Source organism: Pundamilia nyererei, unplaced genomic scaffold, assembly GCF_000239375.1.
Source record: "Pundamilia nyererei isolate P.nyererei 1_Seehausen unplaced genomic scaffold, PunNye1.0 scaffold00084, whole genome shotgun sequence".
In the NCBI taxonomy this organism is placed as follows: Eukaryota; Metazoa; Chordata; class Actinopteri; order Cichliformes; family Cichlidae; genus Pundamilia; species Pundamilia nyererei.
In genome coordinates this window covers 692,432-711,724 of record NW_005187485.1, presented here as the reverse complement: position 1 = coordinate 711,724, position 19,293 = coordinate 692,432, and the positions used below count along the sequence as shown (strand labels likewise).

Sequence of the window (19,293 nt, the reverse complement as noted above, 5' to 3'; positions counted from 1 at the left end):
TGAGTTGAAGTTCCAGGTTTTTAATTTGCTGGTGTCAGATTATTAATAAGGGTGATGAACACTTGTTGGAGAGACCCAGTTTTGCCCCGGCAGACCCTTGATCTTGATCTGCACTTACTGCATGCGTTTACTGTAGAAAGAGGCAAAAAAACATAAGCAGGAAATCCAAGTGCAAAGCAAACATTTGTGTCAGAGGGAAATGGAGTCAGTGACCCTATGAGAGAAAACAAAGACACTGATCAGTTACTGTAGCTTAGCGCGAAAATTTCCTTCAGAGTGCTACTTTTCACTTTCATGTTTCATGTACATTTCAGAGCACGTACATATTCACTTTTGTAATCAGTACTTTAACTTCCAGGGTCTTTGTTAACACTGTAGTTCTAAGTGAAGTAATGTTTGCATGCTGGTGTTAGAAAACAGACTTTACCTGTTATGAATTATCACCAAATATTAGTCTAAAAATAATGAGCTCACGATGATGAAAAGTATTTTATTACATGCACAGTTGGCACTAATGGTCAGTCCATGGTTTGACATATCATGCAGACCCGCCAAAAACAGTGCGTACAATAAAAAAATCTAACAAACAAACCAAAACAATTAACACAAGCATCCTAAATAGTATCTTGAAAGCAAATAAATAATTATGAGATAAATATCCATATCCAGAATTTCAACATATATACACTGTATAAATTGAATCAGCTGTACACTATTGATGACAAAAAATGATACTCAAAATAAAATACTGCTAAAGCATGTTTTAAAATCCAAATATACAAAATGTGAAGAATATAAAGCATAATTGTATGTACACACTTCACAACAACTACCTCAGTTTGCCTGACCCAACCTAGCAAAACAGAAGAAATACTGCATGTTTAAAATTGTACAGTAGTGCTACGACACAATGCAAACAAGCAAATGGCTTCCAGTTTGTCTTCTTCTTCTCTCTTCGTATTCTTGCCCAGAAGGTGCTATTTTAATATTTGATTTTTGCTATCGCTAAATCTAACCACAAATGAATCAGGCTTCAAAGAAATCAGGTCCTTTTCTGGTGCTAAATTCTTGAACTCTGTGTATCAGAAGTGAACAACTGCTGTCAGTCTTCAAATCTCAACAGACGGATGTATGGATGTCTGCGAAATGCATCAATATTGATGAACTTTAAAGCCCAGTACAGAGAAGTACCAGTATGAGTCTGTGGCTTCATTTAACTGATTGTCCACAGCTAAACCACTTAAAGTTCCCTGTGCTAGTGATTTAAAAATGATTAGAAAATGATCGTTTAAACACCTATTTTTCATGGGATTTGGCACAAAGATAGACAATTATTACACATGCCAACAGAATACAGTATACTGTACTACTCTGTAGTTCCCTGCCTTAATACAATCTGTACTGTGCAAAGACTCATCATATATGCGTCACTTTGTGGTCAAATAAAACAAATACAAAAAATAAAAATGATATAAAAAACTGTTAAACATGTAGCAACAGTTTCAATCTTGTTGTGCATAACACTGTGCTGATTTGCTTTGGGAAAAGCATGTCTTACATCTGACCTGGCAACAAGAAAATCTGGATTGTGGCGAACTCTGAGAGCACAGAAGTGTGTGTAACAGTGCAGACTTTTATTAGCTGAAAGAATCTTTGGTTAAATCTGATGAGCTGACCACCACTGTTTTTAGTTGATGTAAAAAAAAACAAAAAAAAAACAGTAGCTCTCTGAAGAAAGTCAGAAACAGTTATCAACTAGTCTTCCTTCTGTGCTCACTGTTGCTTTGTGGTGTGCTAACAGCTCAAAGAAAAGACCAGGACAGTGAATCTACACCCATTGGTTGCATTTGTTGTAAGTTTGTATTAGAAGGAAGCATTTTTCCTGCAAAGCAATCGTTTCTTTTTGTAAATTTTCGTTGTTAAATGACGTCTAGACTTGCCTTAAACTGTGTGATTTTGCTTTAGGTGCTTAAAATGTCATGTTTTTATTAATCTGTTTTAGCCGCCTGCTCCTGTCTCTGGTAAATAATCTCCTGATCAAATAGCGCCCTCCTGTGGTTGGTTAGGGTCTTGTAGCCTTTGTCCTGAGAGTTAGATGAGACAGCAGTAAGGTTGTCCCTTGGCACAGTATGAAGGAGGGTCAGAGTTGTTTTCTAAGATCGAGGCTCCAGCCTTTGTGACAGTTCAAACAGAGTCTGCTGATTGTCGATGATGTGAAGATAGTCAATGTAGGCTCGCACCTCTGAGCTGCTCTTCTGTGTTATTCCATTTCCTAGGATGAATAGAAAACGTGTTACTTTGCTGGTTGAAATGGATTTTGTTGACTTTCTTAAAGCCATTGTATGAAATCATGTAAGGCAATGTGCTGGTGCGAGAGGATCATGAATGTAAGTGACTTTGGTCACTGATTTTGTTATTTGCCTTGCAAAAACTGATGATGACAGCTTTAAAAAATGATGTTTCATCATTGCTTTTAGTATGGAAGTTTGTAGAAAAGAAATAACAATATAAACAATTTAAACACTGACCCATGTGATCTTTCTGGCACTGTCGAATGAGACGCACCATGTCTGCTATCATGTGCTGGAAGCAAAATGTGGAAACAGGCATCTTTAAACATACAGTTTTGTATTCGGTGCTGAAGCATGCCCTGCCAATTCAGTTCAATTCAATTCAATTTTATTTACTGTATATAGCGCCAAATCACAACAAAAGTCGCCTCAAGGCGCCACAAAAATGCACAAACCTACCAGCTTTTCAAAATTGACCAGGTTATCATGAAACGTCTTGTTGCCTTCATGAATGAATGTGATATCTAAAGGAGAAAAACATTTTGTTTAGTATTATCCAGCAGGTTTGTTCTTCCATTTCAGATCTGCTTGATAGAAATATCTCCCCAGCACTCTGCTCCTAGAGTTAGATTTTCTGCAGGGGAGCTGAAGTGACAGAATAATGAGCACACCTTTCAGCAGCAGAGGAAGAAAAGGAATCTTTGGAGCCTTCATCTTCTTGAAGGAGTCCCTGTAGGCCTTGTGATTCAGCGAGGGATCCTGTGAAGACATTTTTAAAATGAATGAGTCTTATCCAGCGGGAGTGACTGTGTGTTCCTGGATGCTTTTATTAGAGACTACTAACGATATAATGTGGCCAGATGTTTCCCCTGATTTTACAAGTTCAAAGCATCTGTTTGGTTCGGCCAGTACACACCGACACAAGGGTTTATACTCTCTGTTACAGTGTGAATTCATACCATGCTCAGTAAACTTACTGTAACTGTTTCCAGCTCTGAAAATAGCCGTTTGAATTTGCCAGGAACTTTCTGCAGAGAAAATAAAAGCTGATTTCAGATACTTCAGCTAGACATATAAAAATGGAAAAAGGTGGAAATTATTAATTCCTTTTAGAAAAAGAAAAAAGTAAAGAAAACATCTGACCTCCCATGTCTGACTGAGGCGGCTCACGGCTGCTGTGTTGAGGCCCATTATGATCGCAAAGAAACAGTTGAGGTTCCTCTGTGCTTTACAGCTGCACACAAGCACACAGTTCATTTACTTTCAGACTTGTAACCACAAAAGTAGATGTAGTTCAATGATTTGCCACTGGAGGGTGCAGTATTCCCATATAAAACATCTCACCCTACAGGTTGAATGCTGTAATAAGTTTGAACTAATAGTAGGAGAAGCCAATGTGAATACTCGGTAAGTGAATCTCTTATCACACTGCTGTGGTATGGGAGGAACAATACTAACTGGGCAGCAATCTTTATGAATTTCTTGATGAGCTGAACCCGTTTGCAGAGCGTTGGGCACAGCAGCACCTCGGTCATCACCCACAGCTGGATGTCATTGCATCGCTGCAGCAGGAATTCTAAAGCTGTCGTGTGGTTGCTGCCGGCGTGGCGGTTGAAGGTGAAATAGACCAGCTCTTGCTGTAAAAAAAAAAAAAGAACATTTACTGAACATTAACATCTTTGAAGGATTCAGTATGAAGAGAAGAATTTTTACAAGTTCAAGTTGTGAGACAAACCTCGTGCACTGCATCAAAAATTGCCCAGTCAAAATCAGTGAGTGCAACAGCGACATCCCAGGTGTTCAAACTCAGCATGTGAGCTGTCCTCTGCTGCAGCTCTGAGTTATCTGTTAAAGGGTTCTGCAAAGAAAAACAAGCAAAAAAGGTTCAGATTTTCCTTTAAAACCACAATGCCCTGAACACCGACATAAACATTTAGACATTTTTGCAGACACTGAATAAGAATTAGTTTTGCCTCAATTTAAATACTAAAAATTAACAGTCTCTTTGCCGGTTTTTAGGTATCATATATAAAAATGCATTTTTTTCTACTCTCAAGAAAATGCATATTTAAAGTTAAAGTTAAACATAAAAATATTATTCCTACCAGGACTTCACCAAGGTCCTTCCTGCATGCATGCAGCCTCCCCACTGACCGTAAAGAACTGGAGAAAACTCGGTCCTGAGGCTGCAGGAGGAGTCTGCCTGCAGGGGAGAAAAGAGCATAAACAGCAGAATACCATTAGAAATCTGTCTGGCAGCATGTACGCAGCTGGTTACAGATAAGACTCTGTGTGCCAAGCTCCACTTTGAGGTAGCCTGACACTTTAGTGACTGATAACAGATGCTGACTCCATATTACTTGACTCCCTGGGAGACATCGAAGTCAATTATGTTGATTGCAATCTCTCACATACCTATCTGGGCTCAGTATCAAAATGAATATAGAAAGAAACATCAAATATGACAAAATGTTAGAAAAAAAACTATAAATGAGAATTTTTTGGTTGGATTCACTTGTCTCCTAAGAGGAAATGATCACTAAAATCAATACACAGTTGTTCTGAGAGATCACCATATCCTGATATGAGTGTTCTCTTTGATAGGGAACAGACGGACTCAATGGTGTTGAAGAATATGAAAATGACTGTAGCCGTCATAGTGCTTAAACTCATATGACAGAATTTGGACCAATGCGTTAAACATAAAACACAAAAGAGAACAGAGACTTGTTCTAGTAGGAAGTGGTGGCCCAGCACCTCACTCAAACACTTGTGTAGCATTTTCCTTTAATTTGTCACACATTTGCATTTAGAGTAAGTAGTCTCATAGCTAGTTCTGGATTACTCTAATATTCAACTGTAGTGCTACAGTGTTAAGTTGTGAGTTTCAACATTGAAAGTATTGTCATTATTGCTATGCAATGTTCTCCAACCAGTTAGAGAAAATACTATTTACCTCCAGGATAAGTGACACCCACGAGTACCAGCTCCTCCTGGGAGACATCCATCCTTTCTGCCACTGCCTGCACCAGCTCCTGTGCCACCACCCTGGACTGGACCCTCATACTTAGGTATGAGTCCATGGTTATATACACATGACACAGCACTGGCAAAGGGAAAAAAATAATTTCATTAAGTTGTAAGATCCGTTAAAAAGTGCAGCCCACTGCCCATATAGGAGGTTAACATGAAATCCATGCCTCTATCAGGCACAGCACAGATCCATTGACCTGGGATCTTCTGGTCCCATTAGGTGGGTCTTGGGAAGTTGCCCACTGACCAAGTTTGCACATTCTGGACACAGACTAAGAAATTCAAATCATCTGCTTCGGTGTATTTTGGCCGAAGTGGGTCGTAAAGTGGTCCACTTTACGACCCACTGAATGGCCCACTGAACTGAATTTGGTGATGAAAAATGTTTGTTATGCTAATTTAAGAGCTGTTAAAACAGACCAATTTTGGCCAGGAACACTAAAGTAAGGGGGTGACGTGACCACAACTGGAGGCTTATTTGAATGAACTAGCTCTTTAAAAGGAATATAATCTAAAAACTTTTTCCCCCTTACTGTCTGTCTCCTTTTACTACATGTTTTCATTACAAATCACCTTTTAACTGTGCTTTTGAGAGGTGCTATAAACATTTAATCTTATTAGGCTATTATATGTCATAAGTCAGATATTTGCACTCCCAAATATCTCATTCAATCCCTGGAAAGATTCCCATTGTTGTACAGTTCAGACTAAAAGTCTCCTTTTTTCTTGCTTTGGAAACAACGTATGGCGGGAGGAATGTGTGAAGAATAAAGCTTTTTTTTTTTTTTTACGACTTACCATCCTTGGTCTCCCTCTGTGTTGCCCTGGACTGGAGCCCGTTCTCTTTCAGACTCAATTGGTGGAAAAGTGCTTTGCTCTGAAAGAGAGGAAATGCGTGGATTTTGAGACACGCTCTTACTGCCTGAGAACATCATGCATTTCGGTGGAACAACGGAACAATGTTCTTAGGAGGAAATGTGACTACAATAACCCCGACACCCGAAACGTCAATCGGGAAAGCCAGCTCATGTTGTATAAAATCTTTTATTTCTTAGCGTTGTTCACTTACCTTTCTTTGAGGGGAATATTCCACAGTACTGAAAAAAGGAGAAGAAGAAACAAATCACTAAAGTGCACCACAGTGTAATTAAACATTTACAAAAACAATCGTTGTACTTTGTCTTAAAAACTGATGATGATGATGATGATGATCCGTGGACCGCAGGTAGTGTCCGTAGTACAACAACGTAACGACCCATGCAGTTTATATAATCAAGGTAAAAGGAATCCATGTATACTCCTCTGCTGTGTTGAGTCCATTATTTAAGCTTGGTGTCAAGGACAGATTAGAGTGCTTGGTAGATTTTAGATCTTCCAGTGTGATACTTTCATTTAATCACCCTATTCCCATGGGTTAGTCCTGGTTTGATGGATAGCCCCGTGTCTATTATCATCCCTCAGCTTTTACTGGGCTCTGCATCACAAAAGGCATGTTGGCACAAAGCCTGCCCGCAGGGATCTCCTCTCATAGGCCAGCAACGACTGTGCACTAATGAAAAACCTGACTCCCCCTGCCATGTCAAAGCACCGCTTGTGATCTAACTAGCTCTTTTACTCCTCAAAAAGCCGAATCACCAAAGAAGTCGATTAGCTCGGTGAATTATAATGGCACATGATTGGAGAGTGCAAGAAAACAAACAGTCTTTTTCCCCCAGCTTAACCTTCCCTTTGCACAAAGGCCAGATGGAAGTTGATGGGAAGCTTCTTTCTATGAAAAGAATGACACTTTTTTCACTCTGCAGCAGATTTCCACACGGCAGTCAACCTTGTCCTCCCCTAGGGTGGGACTGATTGTGAAAAGCTCCTAAATAGAAGAGTATGTCAGCCGGTAACACCCACGCAAAATCGGCTGCTTTATAAGAGTGGGTGTTGTGGATTTCCCTCCGTGCATATAAACGGGAATGAGACGCGGTCAGATAACTGTAGGAGGCTCGGGTTGAATCATCTCCACTGGTTTTAATGGGCATCAGGCAAGAGCAGCCTCAGGGGAAAAGATGTGACTGGAGGCTGACGAAGGGCAAGGGGCGCATGGGTGTGGCAATGTGTCTTGTGACTCAGGGTTGTACCATCAAAAGCAACATGATGTTTATTTTTATCAACGAAAACACTAAAGCTACTCACAGATTCCAGTTTCAGAGCAACAAAACTGTTGAAATTCATCTTTGATTGAATCTATGTATACATTTAGCAGATCAAGCATGTTTTATTTAATGGAGAATAAATACTGGGTTATTCATAATGCCTTAGTCTGCAATTATAAAAGGTTTTACATGATTTCATATTCTTTTATATATACTTATATTTATTTATTGGTATCTGTGCTTCGTAGCTTCCATAGCACTGTGAATATTCATTTGATTGGACTGATACTGTATATTGTGTTCTGAATATTGCATAATGATTTTATGACTCAACAAATCTGAAACCATACTGATGCGTATCACTGTGTTTGCAATTATTCTCATGTGTTTGGCCCAATCACAGTCAGCTGGCTAGAAATAGAGTCTTGTAAACAAGTGGTGGGACAAAAAGTACGTGCGTGCTCTTCGAGCTTTTTTCTTTTTCTCACGGAAAACATTTGTGGCTTCTTATTTCTCAAACTTCTTATACATCCTCAGTTCTGGACATTTGAGATGAAGACTTCTGTGCCATTCATATGCATACCAACCCAGAACACTGCAATTACTTTTCAGTTTCTGAATGGATTCATTGATAAGCCTCTAAAGAAAGACACCAAGGGGAGAAGAAGCCCTTTCTTCGTATTCAAAGAACAGTGTGTGTTCCAGTTTGAATCCTTCAGCAGTCACAGATCTTACTAGAAATTTTCCACACCCAGGCCTGATGAGGTTCGTTTCCATTTAATAGAATTTGAAAGTATGTCTGTGTTAAACTATAGTTCTCTTTCTGTTTCCACCAAATGAGGAACAAATATATGAACTCACTGTCTGCGATGCAGGTGGTAGAGTTTCTGCAGCTCCCCCACATCCCTCTCCAGGGCCGGGTGCTCATAAAGATCATCCAGCACACAACGATAAAGAGTCTGGAAGGAAATGTCAATTTTCATTTCTCCCATACAAAGTTCACCTCCCACCCAGTTTCCACCCTTTTCCGTTTGCACAGTGTGTCCTACCTTCATGAAGAGCTTGACATGCTCGTCTTCTCTCAGGAAGTCTTTGCAGAGCAACATCCACTGCGACACCAGGTGCAGGAGTTTCTGCTTCCTCTCCAGAGCCTCCTTCCGATCCTCTTTCCCTCTGTGTCGCTTGGTGCAATAGGTGGGACTCGGTTAAGGAAGGGAGATTATTTTTCATGTCTGACGTCAAATGCACAGCACAGCGAAGCATGGTGCATGATATCGATTTAGTAAAGGGGCCAAGAGAGTCAGTTATATGAATAAGATGAGTGAAGTGGAACAGCTTTAAGAAGGTAAAACATACTTTGTTTTTGAATAAAACATCTAATTCAGGATCCTATAAAAGCCTATGTGTTCAAGGATATTGTCCCAGTAGAGCTTGGCATAAATCACTTGTAGACATGAATACTGGGTAGGTTAGCAGGAAGTCATCTAGAAGTGTGTCTGTAAAGAGAAATAAAGATCATTTCATGGAAACTATAACTTCAGAAAAATCAAAAAAGACTTTACACATCCCATTACATCAGTCATAAGCCACGGACGCATATTTCAGACATGAGATACACGGCCTTCTCACTGCTAAATCAGTGATATTCTGCCACCCAGACACGGTCCACTTTTGCCTTGTAGGAGTGTGACCTTTACCAAAAAAATGAGCAGAATTCCTCAATTAAGCACGAAGCTGACACACTCAGATACTGTTAGATTAATGGAAAGGAGTGCATGCTTGGAAGGGGCTTTATGGATATAGCCTTATGAGCTTCATTCAGTGCTACAAGATGCTGGAGGGCATGCACTCAAGTGACCTTGACAACTGTATGATTAATGTCAGCTGAGCGCTACGTACAGGAGAGCTTCACTAATTGCGATGGCTTCCGTTTTCCACTTTAATAATGTGAGAAGAAGAGCTCAGAAGAGGCAAACAATATGCTAGCGGCCTTTTCTTGCACACCATTTTTTACTTGCATTATCTGCAGTCTCACACATTTGCTACTGCAGGCTGTATCAGTAAAGATAAGCCAATAATGTTAATGTGTCAGGTGACTCTCTCTGACCTGTAATGAAGTCAATATTTTCATTGTTATTTTCTCGCTCACAGACAGGAAATTTGATGTTTCTGCTGTGCAATCATGCAATTGTGTTTACAAGCAGTACTTTCTGCCACGGTACCCTTCTACAACCTCTTACCAAGGTTTAAAATGAAAAAGTGTTCCTGTAAATAGATGACACAAAATGGATGCACGCTCTGCATTTGCGTACCTGCAGTTGCATTTTCAAGAAAGACAGCTGATTTTGCTTAATGGGATTTCTTTAATGATCACAGATGAATCTCTCCCAAATTGTGGCCAGCGATTCGTCGGAATATCCTCAGGAACCACTAACCAAAACTGTCATAAAAAGATACACGCAAAAGAAAAAAAATTGTCTAAGGCATAATGTGAAAGAAAAGGACACTAACTCTTAGACATAATGCCCAGCCACAACCAAAAAGCTTTACAAATCCTATTAGAGCCAACCACCTTCCAACCCCTCTGTAAGAATTGTAAATTCATCTTTTTAATTTCACACTGGCTTCCCAACGTCTTTGTGTACGTTCTGGTCCACAGGACTCCCTGACATCATTATGTTAATCCAAGCAGAGCAGCTGTGGACACATCACTCACTGCTCATGAGCGGTTACATATGCACATCTTCTATAAAAACACACCTTAACACAAAACCAGAAAACGACAGGAGAGATATCACAACCCACCCACATGTACTGTATCTACTTGCACACACACACACGCACACTGACTGACTGCATACTACTCACTCACACTGCTGCCTACTGCTGTATTTTTTCAGAGCTAAGCTGAAACTGAAACGCTTTCTCATGAGTAAAAGCTCACATGCCGCTCCCCAGACTGTACAGTCTGACGGTTTCTTTTTTGAAGTTGGAAAACAGACCTAGAGGTCTGCAGTTTTCAATTGGAATAGAGGGAAAAAAACAAAGCGGCTCACCTGCGGGATCAAGATTTAACCCAAACAAGTTAGCAGAAGATGTATTTGCTTCATAAAGGGAAAGACATTGTGTGTGAATTCTGCCGTTTGAATGAAGTTTAGCAAGCGGTTGGGTTGTTTTCTGGCTCCAGTCAGTCATAAAAGTCAGTCAGTTTTTAATATTTCACAGTTAGAACTTGTAGTTGACGTGTACTACCATGTATCATGTTGCTTTCAGACACACAAACCAAAACAAATTTTGTCTTCCTTTTAGCAGAATTACATAATTGATTCACTAAACTACCTTGTCAGTGTCATCAATAGGCTTGTCAATCAATCTGCACGTCTCTTTTGCATTTCAACAAAGCTGATCAATGCAGTCTTTGAAATTTGCATGTTAATGTGTCACTTGCAAGCTTGGTAACCACCAGAAGGCATTAGTTTAGCATTTAGAAAGCTTTTACATGTTCTGTTCTTTCACTTTCAGTACAAATAAACATCTCTCCACATGGTGCATTGACAAAAGAGATAGGACATCCTCTCATTAAGGGCACAAATGTTCTGTTGCATGATTTTCAATGCTACCAGCGAGCAGTATGATCTGTGCAGAGCAAGAATCAATAGCTGCACTCAGGGATTGGGTACAGGAAAGAAGGCAATGCTGAATACTTGTGAATGCTAACCACAGTGCTAAGGAAACACTTGCACATCAGACATCCACTGATTGCTGCAGTGGTTCACACTTGCTTTCCCTCAAACATGCCTGCGGTGGTTTCAGAAAAGTGCCATCTCTCACGAAAGAAGACAGAAAGCTTTGCATTCCTAATGTTGTTTAAACATGGACGTGAGTGCTACCATAATGAAATAAAAATGGCTTTCTAATGCAATGTACTGTATGTAAAATCATCAGCTTATCTGAGCCATCTAAGAGAGACGAACCAAAACGCAGCAGCTCGTTGAATGTTGGAATAAATCTTGTTTGGAGAAAAATTGGGAATCTGATTCTATGAGATGATCCTCAGCAGTAGCACAGAACGACAAGGAGCCAGCAGCAGTCAGATTATTAAACATCACTCAGTGCAGATCAATTGCTGCTCAGGACTCATCCTCCTGAGGTCTCTGGCTCTTTGACCCTGGGATACCACTCAGCATCATGCTCTGCTTCATGGCTCTCTATGGAGCATTAACTTCTATACACTCACTGCAAGTTGTACTAATGGTGAACGATGCATAAACAACACAAAGCCCTTCTGGGCCGATGGATTTATTATACCCTAAATGAGCAAAGAATAGAATGGCTAAACTATTTGTCTTAGTGGCTGACTTTATGTTTAACTTCATACCAGAATAAAATAAAGCGATAAAAATACGACACTCAACATAGTCTATAACTCTATTGCATCCCTGATAAGACATTTGATCTCCAGTTAGTCATGCCTCCATCCCAATGAGAGATCATCTGTTACCACCTCCATATCCCAAGAAAACTGCAGCTCCTCTCCTAATCTCCTTATGCCCACTTTCTTTCCTCTTCCCCGCTCTTTTCATCAATCTTTCGTCTCCTTGCCTCACAGCTCTCAATTGTCATTCCTCATCCAGTTATCTTTTCAGCTTCAGAAACAGAGGGTCTCCTCTGCCTTGGCAACAGAGCCAAATTATCAAGTACCTGCTTGGATGAGAGGAAATGTGTTGATTTTTTTATTGCTGTGAGGCTGGACTGCATGTCGTGCAGACCATTTACAGCCTCACTGAAAAGATATGAGAGACATTTATCTCTGTCATGGCTTTTAAATGAATGCGCTTAAACTTAACATCATTTCGGCAATCACAGCACATGATTAACCCAGTAATAATGCCCAGAGGGGGAAGCTGTCCCAGCTTTATCGGTAAGAGAAAGGGTGGGGAGGGCAGAAAGTAAAACAGAAAGTGAAGGTAGCTCATTTACTCTTTTTCTTCTCAGTCACATAAAGATACATATGTGACTTCTACATAAAGGTAAAAAAGACTTTGTGTTTTTGCTTTCTAATATCAAAGAAACGCTTTATGTCAGACACAGGTAAAGCCAAAAGAGGGTGAAATGATATGAAAGCAGTATGCTGACCTGACTCTTTGCCCTGTGTTATCCCTCGGTCCTCGTCCAGCGTTAGGTCATTCAGCAAGTGCTCCAGGATCTTCTCGGGAGTCCCTGACACTACCATGTACCTGTCAGACACAACAGAGTCATTGGACGAGTCCTCCTCAAAAGAAGAGAGAGACCGGCTGCTGCTCCATTCCTCCTCTCCCTCTGTGCCCTCATCATCTATGTAGCGAAAGTAAGGGACATCAAACGTGGGCATTGTCACCGGCTCTGCCCGGCTGGTGCTGTCACTGCTGCTCTTTTCCGAGCCCTCCTCATCCTCCTCGTCCTCCTCCTGCTCCACCAAGGCAGCGTGTAGCAGCCTTACCTCCTCCTGCTGCTGGTTCGGGGGCTGTGGCCGAGATCCCATCCTAGCAGAGTCCCCTTGCCCTTATGCCGGCAATGTTGCCGTGGTTACTGCTGCATGACCCCTTTACCCATCCCTCTATCCACCTGCACCTGCTAGAGCCCGTAGTCCACAGAGGTATCCCAGTATGCTCACAACTACAAAAAAAACCCTCTCCAGTTACTTGAATGGGAAGGCTGACAGCGCAGCTGTGCCTCACAGTCCCATGCTGCCTACTTGTATGTATTTAATGTAGTCATTTATGTGCACGGAACTGTGATGTAAGCATGCCTGAGTGAGTGAGTGTGTGATCCGCAGAGGGGGAGAAGGAGAGTGATTATAGGGAGAGCGCTGAGGGAGCGAAACATATAGTGAGAGAGGGAGGGAATCTAGGAGGGGAGGGGAGTGGAGAGGCTTACCTCCTGTTTCTCGCCTCCTCTCTCCCTCCTCCCCTCGCTGATGCAGAGAGCTGCTCTGACGACAATCTTTGGAGAACGAGCACATCGTGGCCCCTCTCTCTCAGACACAAGCGGACTGCCTCGTCACTCTGGGGCTGGGGAGAGAAAAGCAGGAGGGAGGGAGGGAGGGAGGGAGTGTGTTATCACCAAGGAGATTCCCCTGTATTTTCTCCCACTCGCACAAATCACCACTGATTTCCATCATAATACTGCACTGTAAGTGAAAGAGAATTTCCATATATCATTATTCAGCCCTTATCACTGGAGCCCATTCAGGGATTAACATAATAGACTATTTTAATTATTGATTTATGTGTAGCGCCTATTAAATCACGGTTGGCGACTGAAGGCAGTCTATTTTCAAGCTGTCACATGGTTCAACTTTGCATAGTAACAAAGGTTTTGTGGTTTGGAGTTTAGCATAGACCCCCGATTCCCTTGCCAGGTACTTGTCCTATTACCACCACGACATACAAGCAATGATAAATTCATCTCCTTTTTGTCAACAAACAAAACAAGTATTTTTTTATTTTATTTTTTTTATTCATGCTTTCACATGTATAGGGCAATATCTCTGTTTCTATTGCTGGGCATACTGGACAGCCTAGACATTCTCTTAAAGTATCTAAAATCGAACTTAACTAAAGTCGACATCTTAAACCAAAAAGGATTACTAGAGTGTCTCTGAAGTATAAAGATGGCTGACAGCTGCTTGACAATGGAGTAGCCTGGATCAGTGATATTGGTCTTAATGAGATCTTCACTGTATGTTGCATACGCATGCATCCTGAATTAGGCCCCCTCCCCTCACTTTTCACCCATCCTCCCCTTCTCAGCCATCAGTCACTGCAACACAAGCCTCTGTTCATGCAATTAGCTGGGTAGACATGCTGGAAATGGTTGCAGTTTGTGGCCCTAATTGCCTTTTGCCAGAGAAGCATTCAGGGTCGTTCAGTTAAGCATGGCTTCCTGGCACTATTAACGCTTGTCAAGGGATCCGTGGACATAAAGACACACTATAGATGCACGATACATATGCAAATATATGCATTTAGATACAAAATATAACAAAAGAAAGACACACAAACATAGTGTGTCTTTCATCATTATTATTGCATTATCCCACTACAGTAGTTTAGATTGGTGGTACTTTTCCAGTCCTGTGTTGTCTGTGTTCAGATATCTGAAGAAAACTTTAGATATCTGTTAAAACTGCAGTAGCAATTACGTTTTCCAATATTACATAGACAGGTGCTCTCAAGCAGTTTCTACGTTGCTGAAGAAGCATCGAGACTTAATTGTCTTACTACTGGACTAAGGGGCATGGAGGATGACAAAAATGGAATGAAGAAAAAAATCCCATTGAAGCGAAGCTGTTCCTTTCTTCCTGTGGTTCTAGCTTTATCAACATGTGGGATACTGTGTCTGTTAAATTCCTTTAAAGTTAAAAAAAGCACACTTTTTTGTCTCACCAAGCCTGGCAGTACAGCACAGTTGATTCTTGACTATAATTAACATAATATCTCAGTGTATGGCTAATGGGTCAAACAGCAAATAAGACTCTTCACAATTAATTATTGATTGTTTCTTGGCTGCTTCAGACTACTGCTTAGTGTGCACTGTGCTTTGTGGTTACCAGTGTTCCTATACAAAAAACAACCAGGCGTCTAGAGTGGATCACCGGGCCACTCAGTTTCAAACCTAGCCTTGATCTGACCTTGCTCAAAGTTACTGAAGCCTTTCAAACATGGACGCCATCAGCAGAAAAGCAAAAATAATTTTCAGGCCTCTGCACAAAGTCACGTCCCCCTAAGAGCTTCACTGTCCCATCTATGGCTCCAGATCTATTCTGCTGGCTAGAGAGATGTGTTTTATGTATGTCTGTGTGCATCTGACATGCATGGTATGAAACACTTAAAGTGCCCTGGAAGGTCTCAGTCATGACAAAGTGCTGATTTGTCTTAATTCCTCCCAAGCACCAGTGTGGATTACACAGGATGGGAAGAAGAAGACGGGATCCATATACGAGTGCTGTTTTCAAATAAACATCATCTCTAACAGACGCTTGATGTCATTCATATTTCATGTGTGAGGTTTGAAAAATAAACAGTGAGCAAGGGAGGTGCACATTATGTAACATCAAGGTAATAAGAGTAAGACAAAATGTGTTCAACAGAAAAGATGAGAATGTGCTGCTATCTGTTCCCCATAAACTGAAATTAAAGAGGCTATAAAAGATAGAAAACTGTAAAAGATCTGTAACCTCGGGATCCGAAAAGCAAATAAATGCAGAACCTAGTGTTAAACATTGCATTTGAAAAACCTCTGGTTGCAAAGAGAAGTCAAATTGTACAGAACTCCTGTTGACTTGAGGTATGATCTCAGTAAACATCGTCTTGAGTAATCTTTAGTATCAATCACTATTTTTTTAGCTGTAATAAAGCATGGACTTCTTTTATTGTCTCATTTAAAGCAAAATATGATGAGTGGCTATAAACTATAGCGCAATATGTTTTAGGTTAAAACAGAGTGCCTAACATTCACAGTCTTTCTGCATCAGAGACTCTGACATGCAGCACTCTGTATATTAAGCACCCCTTTTCCCACCAGCTGGGATTTAACTGATTCCTAAACACTTTGATGTCTGTGTTTAGATATCTGTATGAGTCACGTTTTACAGCACTAGCAGCATCATTAGATTACTTATAAGATGAGGAACACTAGAGAATCATCTCACATAATGTTAATATTTCCAGAAAATGTCAAGTGTTAAATGTACAGTGTATTCTACACTGTAAAAATTAATCGTGATATAAAAGTATTTTACTGTGTATTTTATAGTTCTGTACTGTTCTTCTAGAATATCATTAAATTCACATAAATAGACTGATTTTACATTTCAAATGTAAATTAACGTAAAATCACTGTAAATGTAATACAACATAATTTTCTTGTTTTTTAAATGTATTTGTCTGTACATATGCATATTTAGATTGTTAAAATACATTCACAAATGTATCAGAATTTTACAAATATTTGTCCGTTATTTGAAAGACTGAACTGTTAAATTCAAATGTAATGCTATGGAAAAATATATAAAATGATTCGTATAAACTTTTTTTACATCAAATAATTACTATTATTGTCGTTATTTATTTAGGGTGATCGTGGCTCAAGAGTTGGCAGTTCGCCTTGTAATCAGAAGGTTGCTGGTTCGAGCCCCGGCTCGGACACTCTCGGTCATTGTGCCCTTGGACAAGACGCTTCACCTACTGGTGATGGCCAGAGGGGAATTATAAAGTGGAATTGTAAAGTACTATATGAATGCGATCCATTGTTATTTAAACCAACTGTTAACTGTATATTTCTGTACATTTAAGTATTATTATTCATATTGCCACATTCATTGACCTTTTTTATAGGTAATTTCATTGTTTAATCACGTTAAATTGTTCATAATTTAATGTTTAAAAGCACTTGAAAAAGGCAAAATCCGATGTAAAATAAGGGCAACAAACTGTATTGTCATTACTGAAAATAATGGGAAAATTATTTTCTGTTATTTTATGGTATTATTTTGGCGCCCCAGCTGCTGGAATATTACTGTTTTTTTAGGATTTGTTTTTTTTTTTTACGGTGTAGTGTTAAGTGTACGTTACCATACCTGGCTATTATTTCTGGCATTATAAATGACACACAGACATATATACTCAGCCTTTTTTACAGTCATAATTTGACAAACTTTGCATATGTACAATATTGTGCAAATCATTGCCAAGCTGAAAAATGAAGCCATTGCCAATCAGACATTTCCAGGTGGTGGATCAAAATCTGACTGTACTCATTTTCATAATTCCATCAGGTTTGGTAAGATCCCCCAATGAGAACCAACAGCTTGTATTGCAGGAGGGCATATATAGATATAGGCCCAGAAGGGAAATGCATTAGGTGTGGTTCTATTCCTGAATTCAGGAATAAATTTTCATTAATTTAAAATTGCTTCTGTGGTAAGTTTCTGTTGAGACACAAGCACTGATTCATTCCTTGAGTTCTTTATTTATTTATTTATAATTTATAGGTCAGTGTTAGGGATTGTTCCTTCTAAAAATGGTCAGGAACAGGGACTGGACTGAAAAATGAAAACGAGTGAGAAAACAACCAATGTCCAAAGAAAGCCTGAGAAACTATTGCTCAAGACCACTTTTAAAAATTACTAAAAAGTCTTGATCCTTGGAAACAAATATAAAGAAATGAATGGTGGCTCAGTACTGTGCTCAGTATGTCACTAAAGAAACAAACATAAAACACTGTTGTTATGTAGCTCTAACATTTGATCATCCACAGACTGGCAGCAGCTGCAGGCGACAGGCTGTTACTGAAAGTGCACGGTGATAAGGAGAGCTTGCCTCATGGTGGAGAAAAGGTCATGACGCTCGGGAATCCACCCTGAAAACATACAATGTCTTGGCATGGTGGTTCGGCCACTTGCGTCATTTCTTCCTGCAATTGTTCAGCAGGTCAACGCACAGACACAGCTGGCAGGAAGAGAGAAGCTGAACCCACCATAAAGCTAGCCAATCAGATTGCTCCTATACATGTGATGTAATAGTTTTAAAAGTGTGGAGGCTGACGTGCACATACAACACTTCTTGTTGTATTTGAATTTCTTTTTACCCACGTTTTGAACAGCATCCCAACTTTTTGAGAACTGGGGTTGTAAACACAGGCATAGTGATTCATCTTATAGATACAATCTATTTTGACATCTATTCTTGCGTCTAAAATGGTCTTTTTTCTCATATTTAATGAGACACTTCTTGCAATCTGCACATAATTTAAGTGGCAACACTAATCTTTAGATAAGGTGGAGACACTATAGAACATAAGGAGACCGATTAAAAAAAAAAAACAAGACTGCAAATTCACTTCAGTTTGATTAATGGGATGCTACACAGACTGCAATGCTTGCATAAAACACTGCAGTATAATCCTGAGTGAATGTAACTTAGGATGCAGACTCCACTTGCTTTCACTCATGGGGAAAGCTTGGTAACAGAGTCGGATTTATAATTAAATAAAGTGGAGCATCAAATATGTTGAACTAAAGCTGCTTTTTCGTTTCAATGCATTTACATGCTGCAACAAACAAAAGTTGTAGAAATATCTGCTCTGTCTGCCGATGTGTCATGTATCTCACCTCACTTGTCCTTTCTGGGCTCTTGCTGTGGTTTTGCAGAAAGCGACAGCCATCCTTGGCCAGTCTCTGGACCATCTCCAGTCTGGACAGGTCCTCCTTGTCATGCACGATGCTCTTGTTCCCGTGCTGCAGCCCAGGGGACACAGAGAACATGTATCTGAGGCCACAGTCCCACGACATTGCCGACTGATTACTGGCTGCTGGCTTTCCACCAGGAACAACAGCAGAAGTCCTGAACATGGGCTTACACAACTCGTAAAAAATGCCTAACAGAGGTGAGCAGCTCAAGAATGAGTGTAGGCTATATGTACGAGTTGTGAGTTTCTGTCATCACAGCCTGAGTAAATTCCAGTTGCTGTACACCTCAGTCAAGTCTACAGGCGCATCAGTTGAACTCCAGGTATCGCTCTGTGTGGTTGGCTGTACTGAGAGTGAATGACAGAGTTCTCCTCTCCGTCCTTCTGGTGCTTTTCAGCACCCGGGCAGGGAGGGAGTGAGTTAAGGACACGGTGGGTTCAGGAAACATCTGGTGAGCCAGACAGACCCAAAAAGGAAGTTTAAAAATCTCCCGAAAGCAGGAGAGAGTTAAGATTCAGGATAGGGCAGGGTACTTCACACTAGAAGGTCAAACTCTTGTTAGGGTGGAGATGTACTACGTGTGAGGCAAACAATACTT

At 40.3% G+C, this 19,293-nt stretch overlaps 1 protein-coding gene across 1 annotated transcript; it reads right to left on the bottom strand.

Annotated features, from left to right (window-relative positions):
- Positions 1-475: 475 nt before the first annotated feature.
- rapgef5b (Rap guanine nucleotide exchange factor (GEF) 5b) lies at positions 476-19,092 on the bottom strand. The gene is made up of 18 exons (XM_005738436.1): positions 18,618-19,092; positions 13,382-13,515; positions 12,602-12,702; positions 8,883-8,961; positions 8,515-8,659; positions 8,327-8,424; positions 6,394-6,421; positions 6,123-6,201; positions 5,248-5,397; positions 4,397-4,494; positions 4,027-4,149; positions 3,750-3,928; positions 3,435-3,525; positions 3,269-3,319; positions 2,963-3,050; positions 2,751-2,815; positions 2,529-2,583; positions 476-2,272 (listed from the first exon to the last, which is right to left on the bottom strand). Exons 1-18 carry the CDS (start codon positions 18,855-18,857, stop codon positions 2,154-2,156), a joined length of 1,923 nt encoding a protein of 640 aa, XP_005738493.1. The 5' UTR covers positions 18,858-19,092; the 3' UTR covers positions 476-2,153.
- Positions 19,093-19,293: the final 201 nt, after the last annotated feature.

Bases quoted from the DNA above. Each gene is read 5' to 3' on its own strand.
- rapgef5b (XM_005738436.1), bottom strand. From the start codon at position 18,857: ATGTTCAGGACTTCTGCTGTTGTTCCTGGTGGAAAGCCAGCAGCCAGT. The intron at 8,962-12,601 runs GTCAGCATACTG...TTCTCTTTACAG, and splicing joins AACACAGGGCAAAGAGTCAG to ACACACTTCTAGATGACTTC. The intron at 8,660-8,882 runs ATATCCTTGAAC...ACCGAGTCCCAC, and splicing joins TGCCAAGCTCTACTGGGACA to CTATTGCACCAAGCGACACA.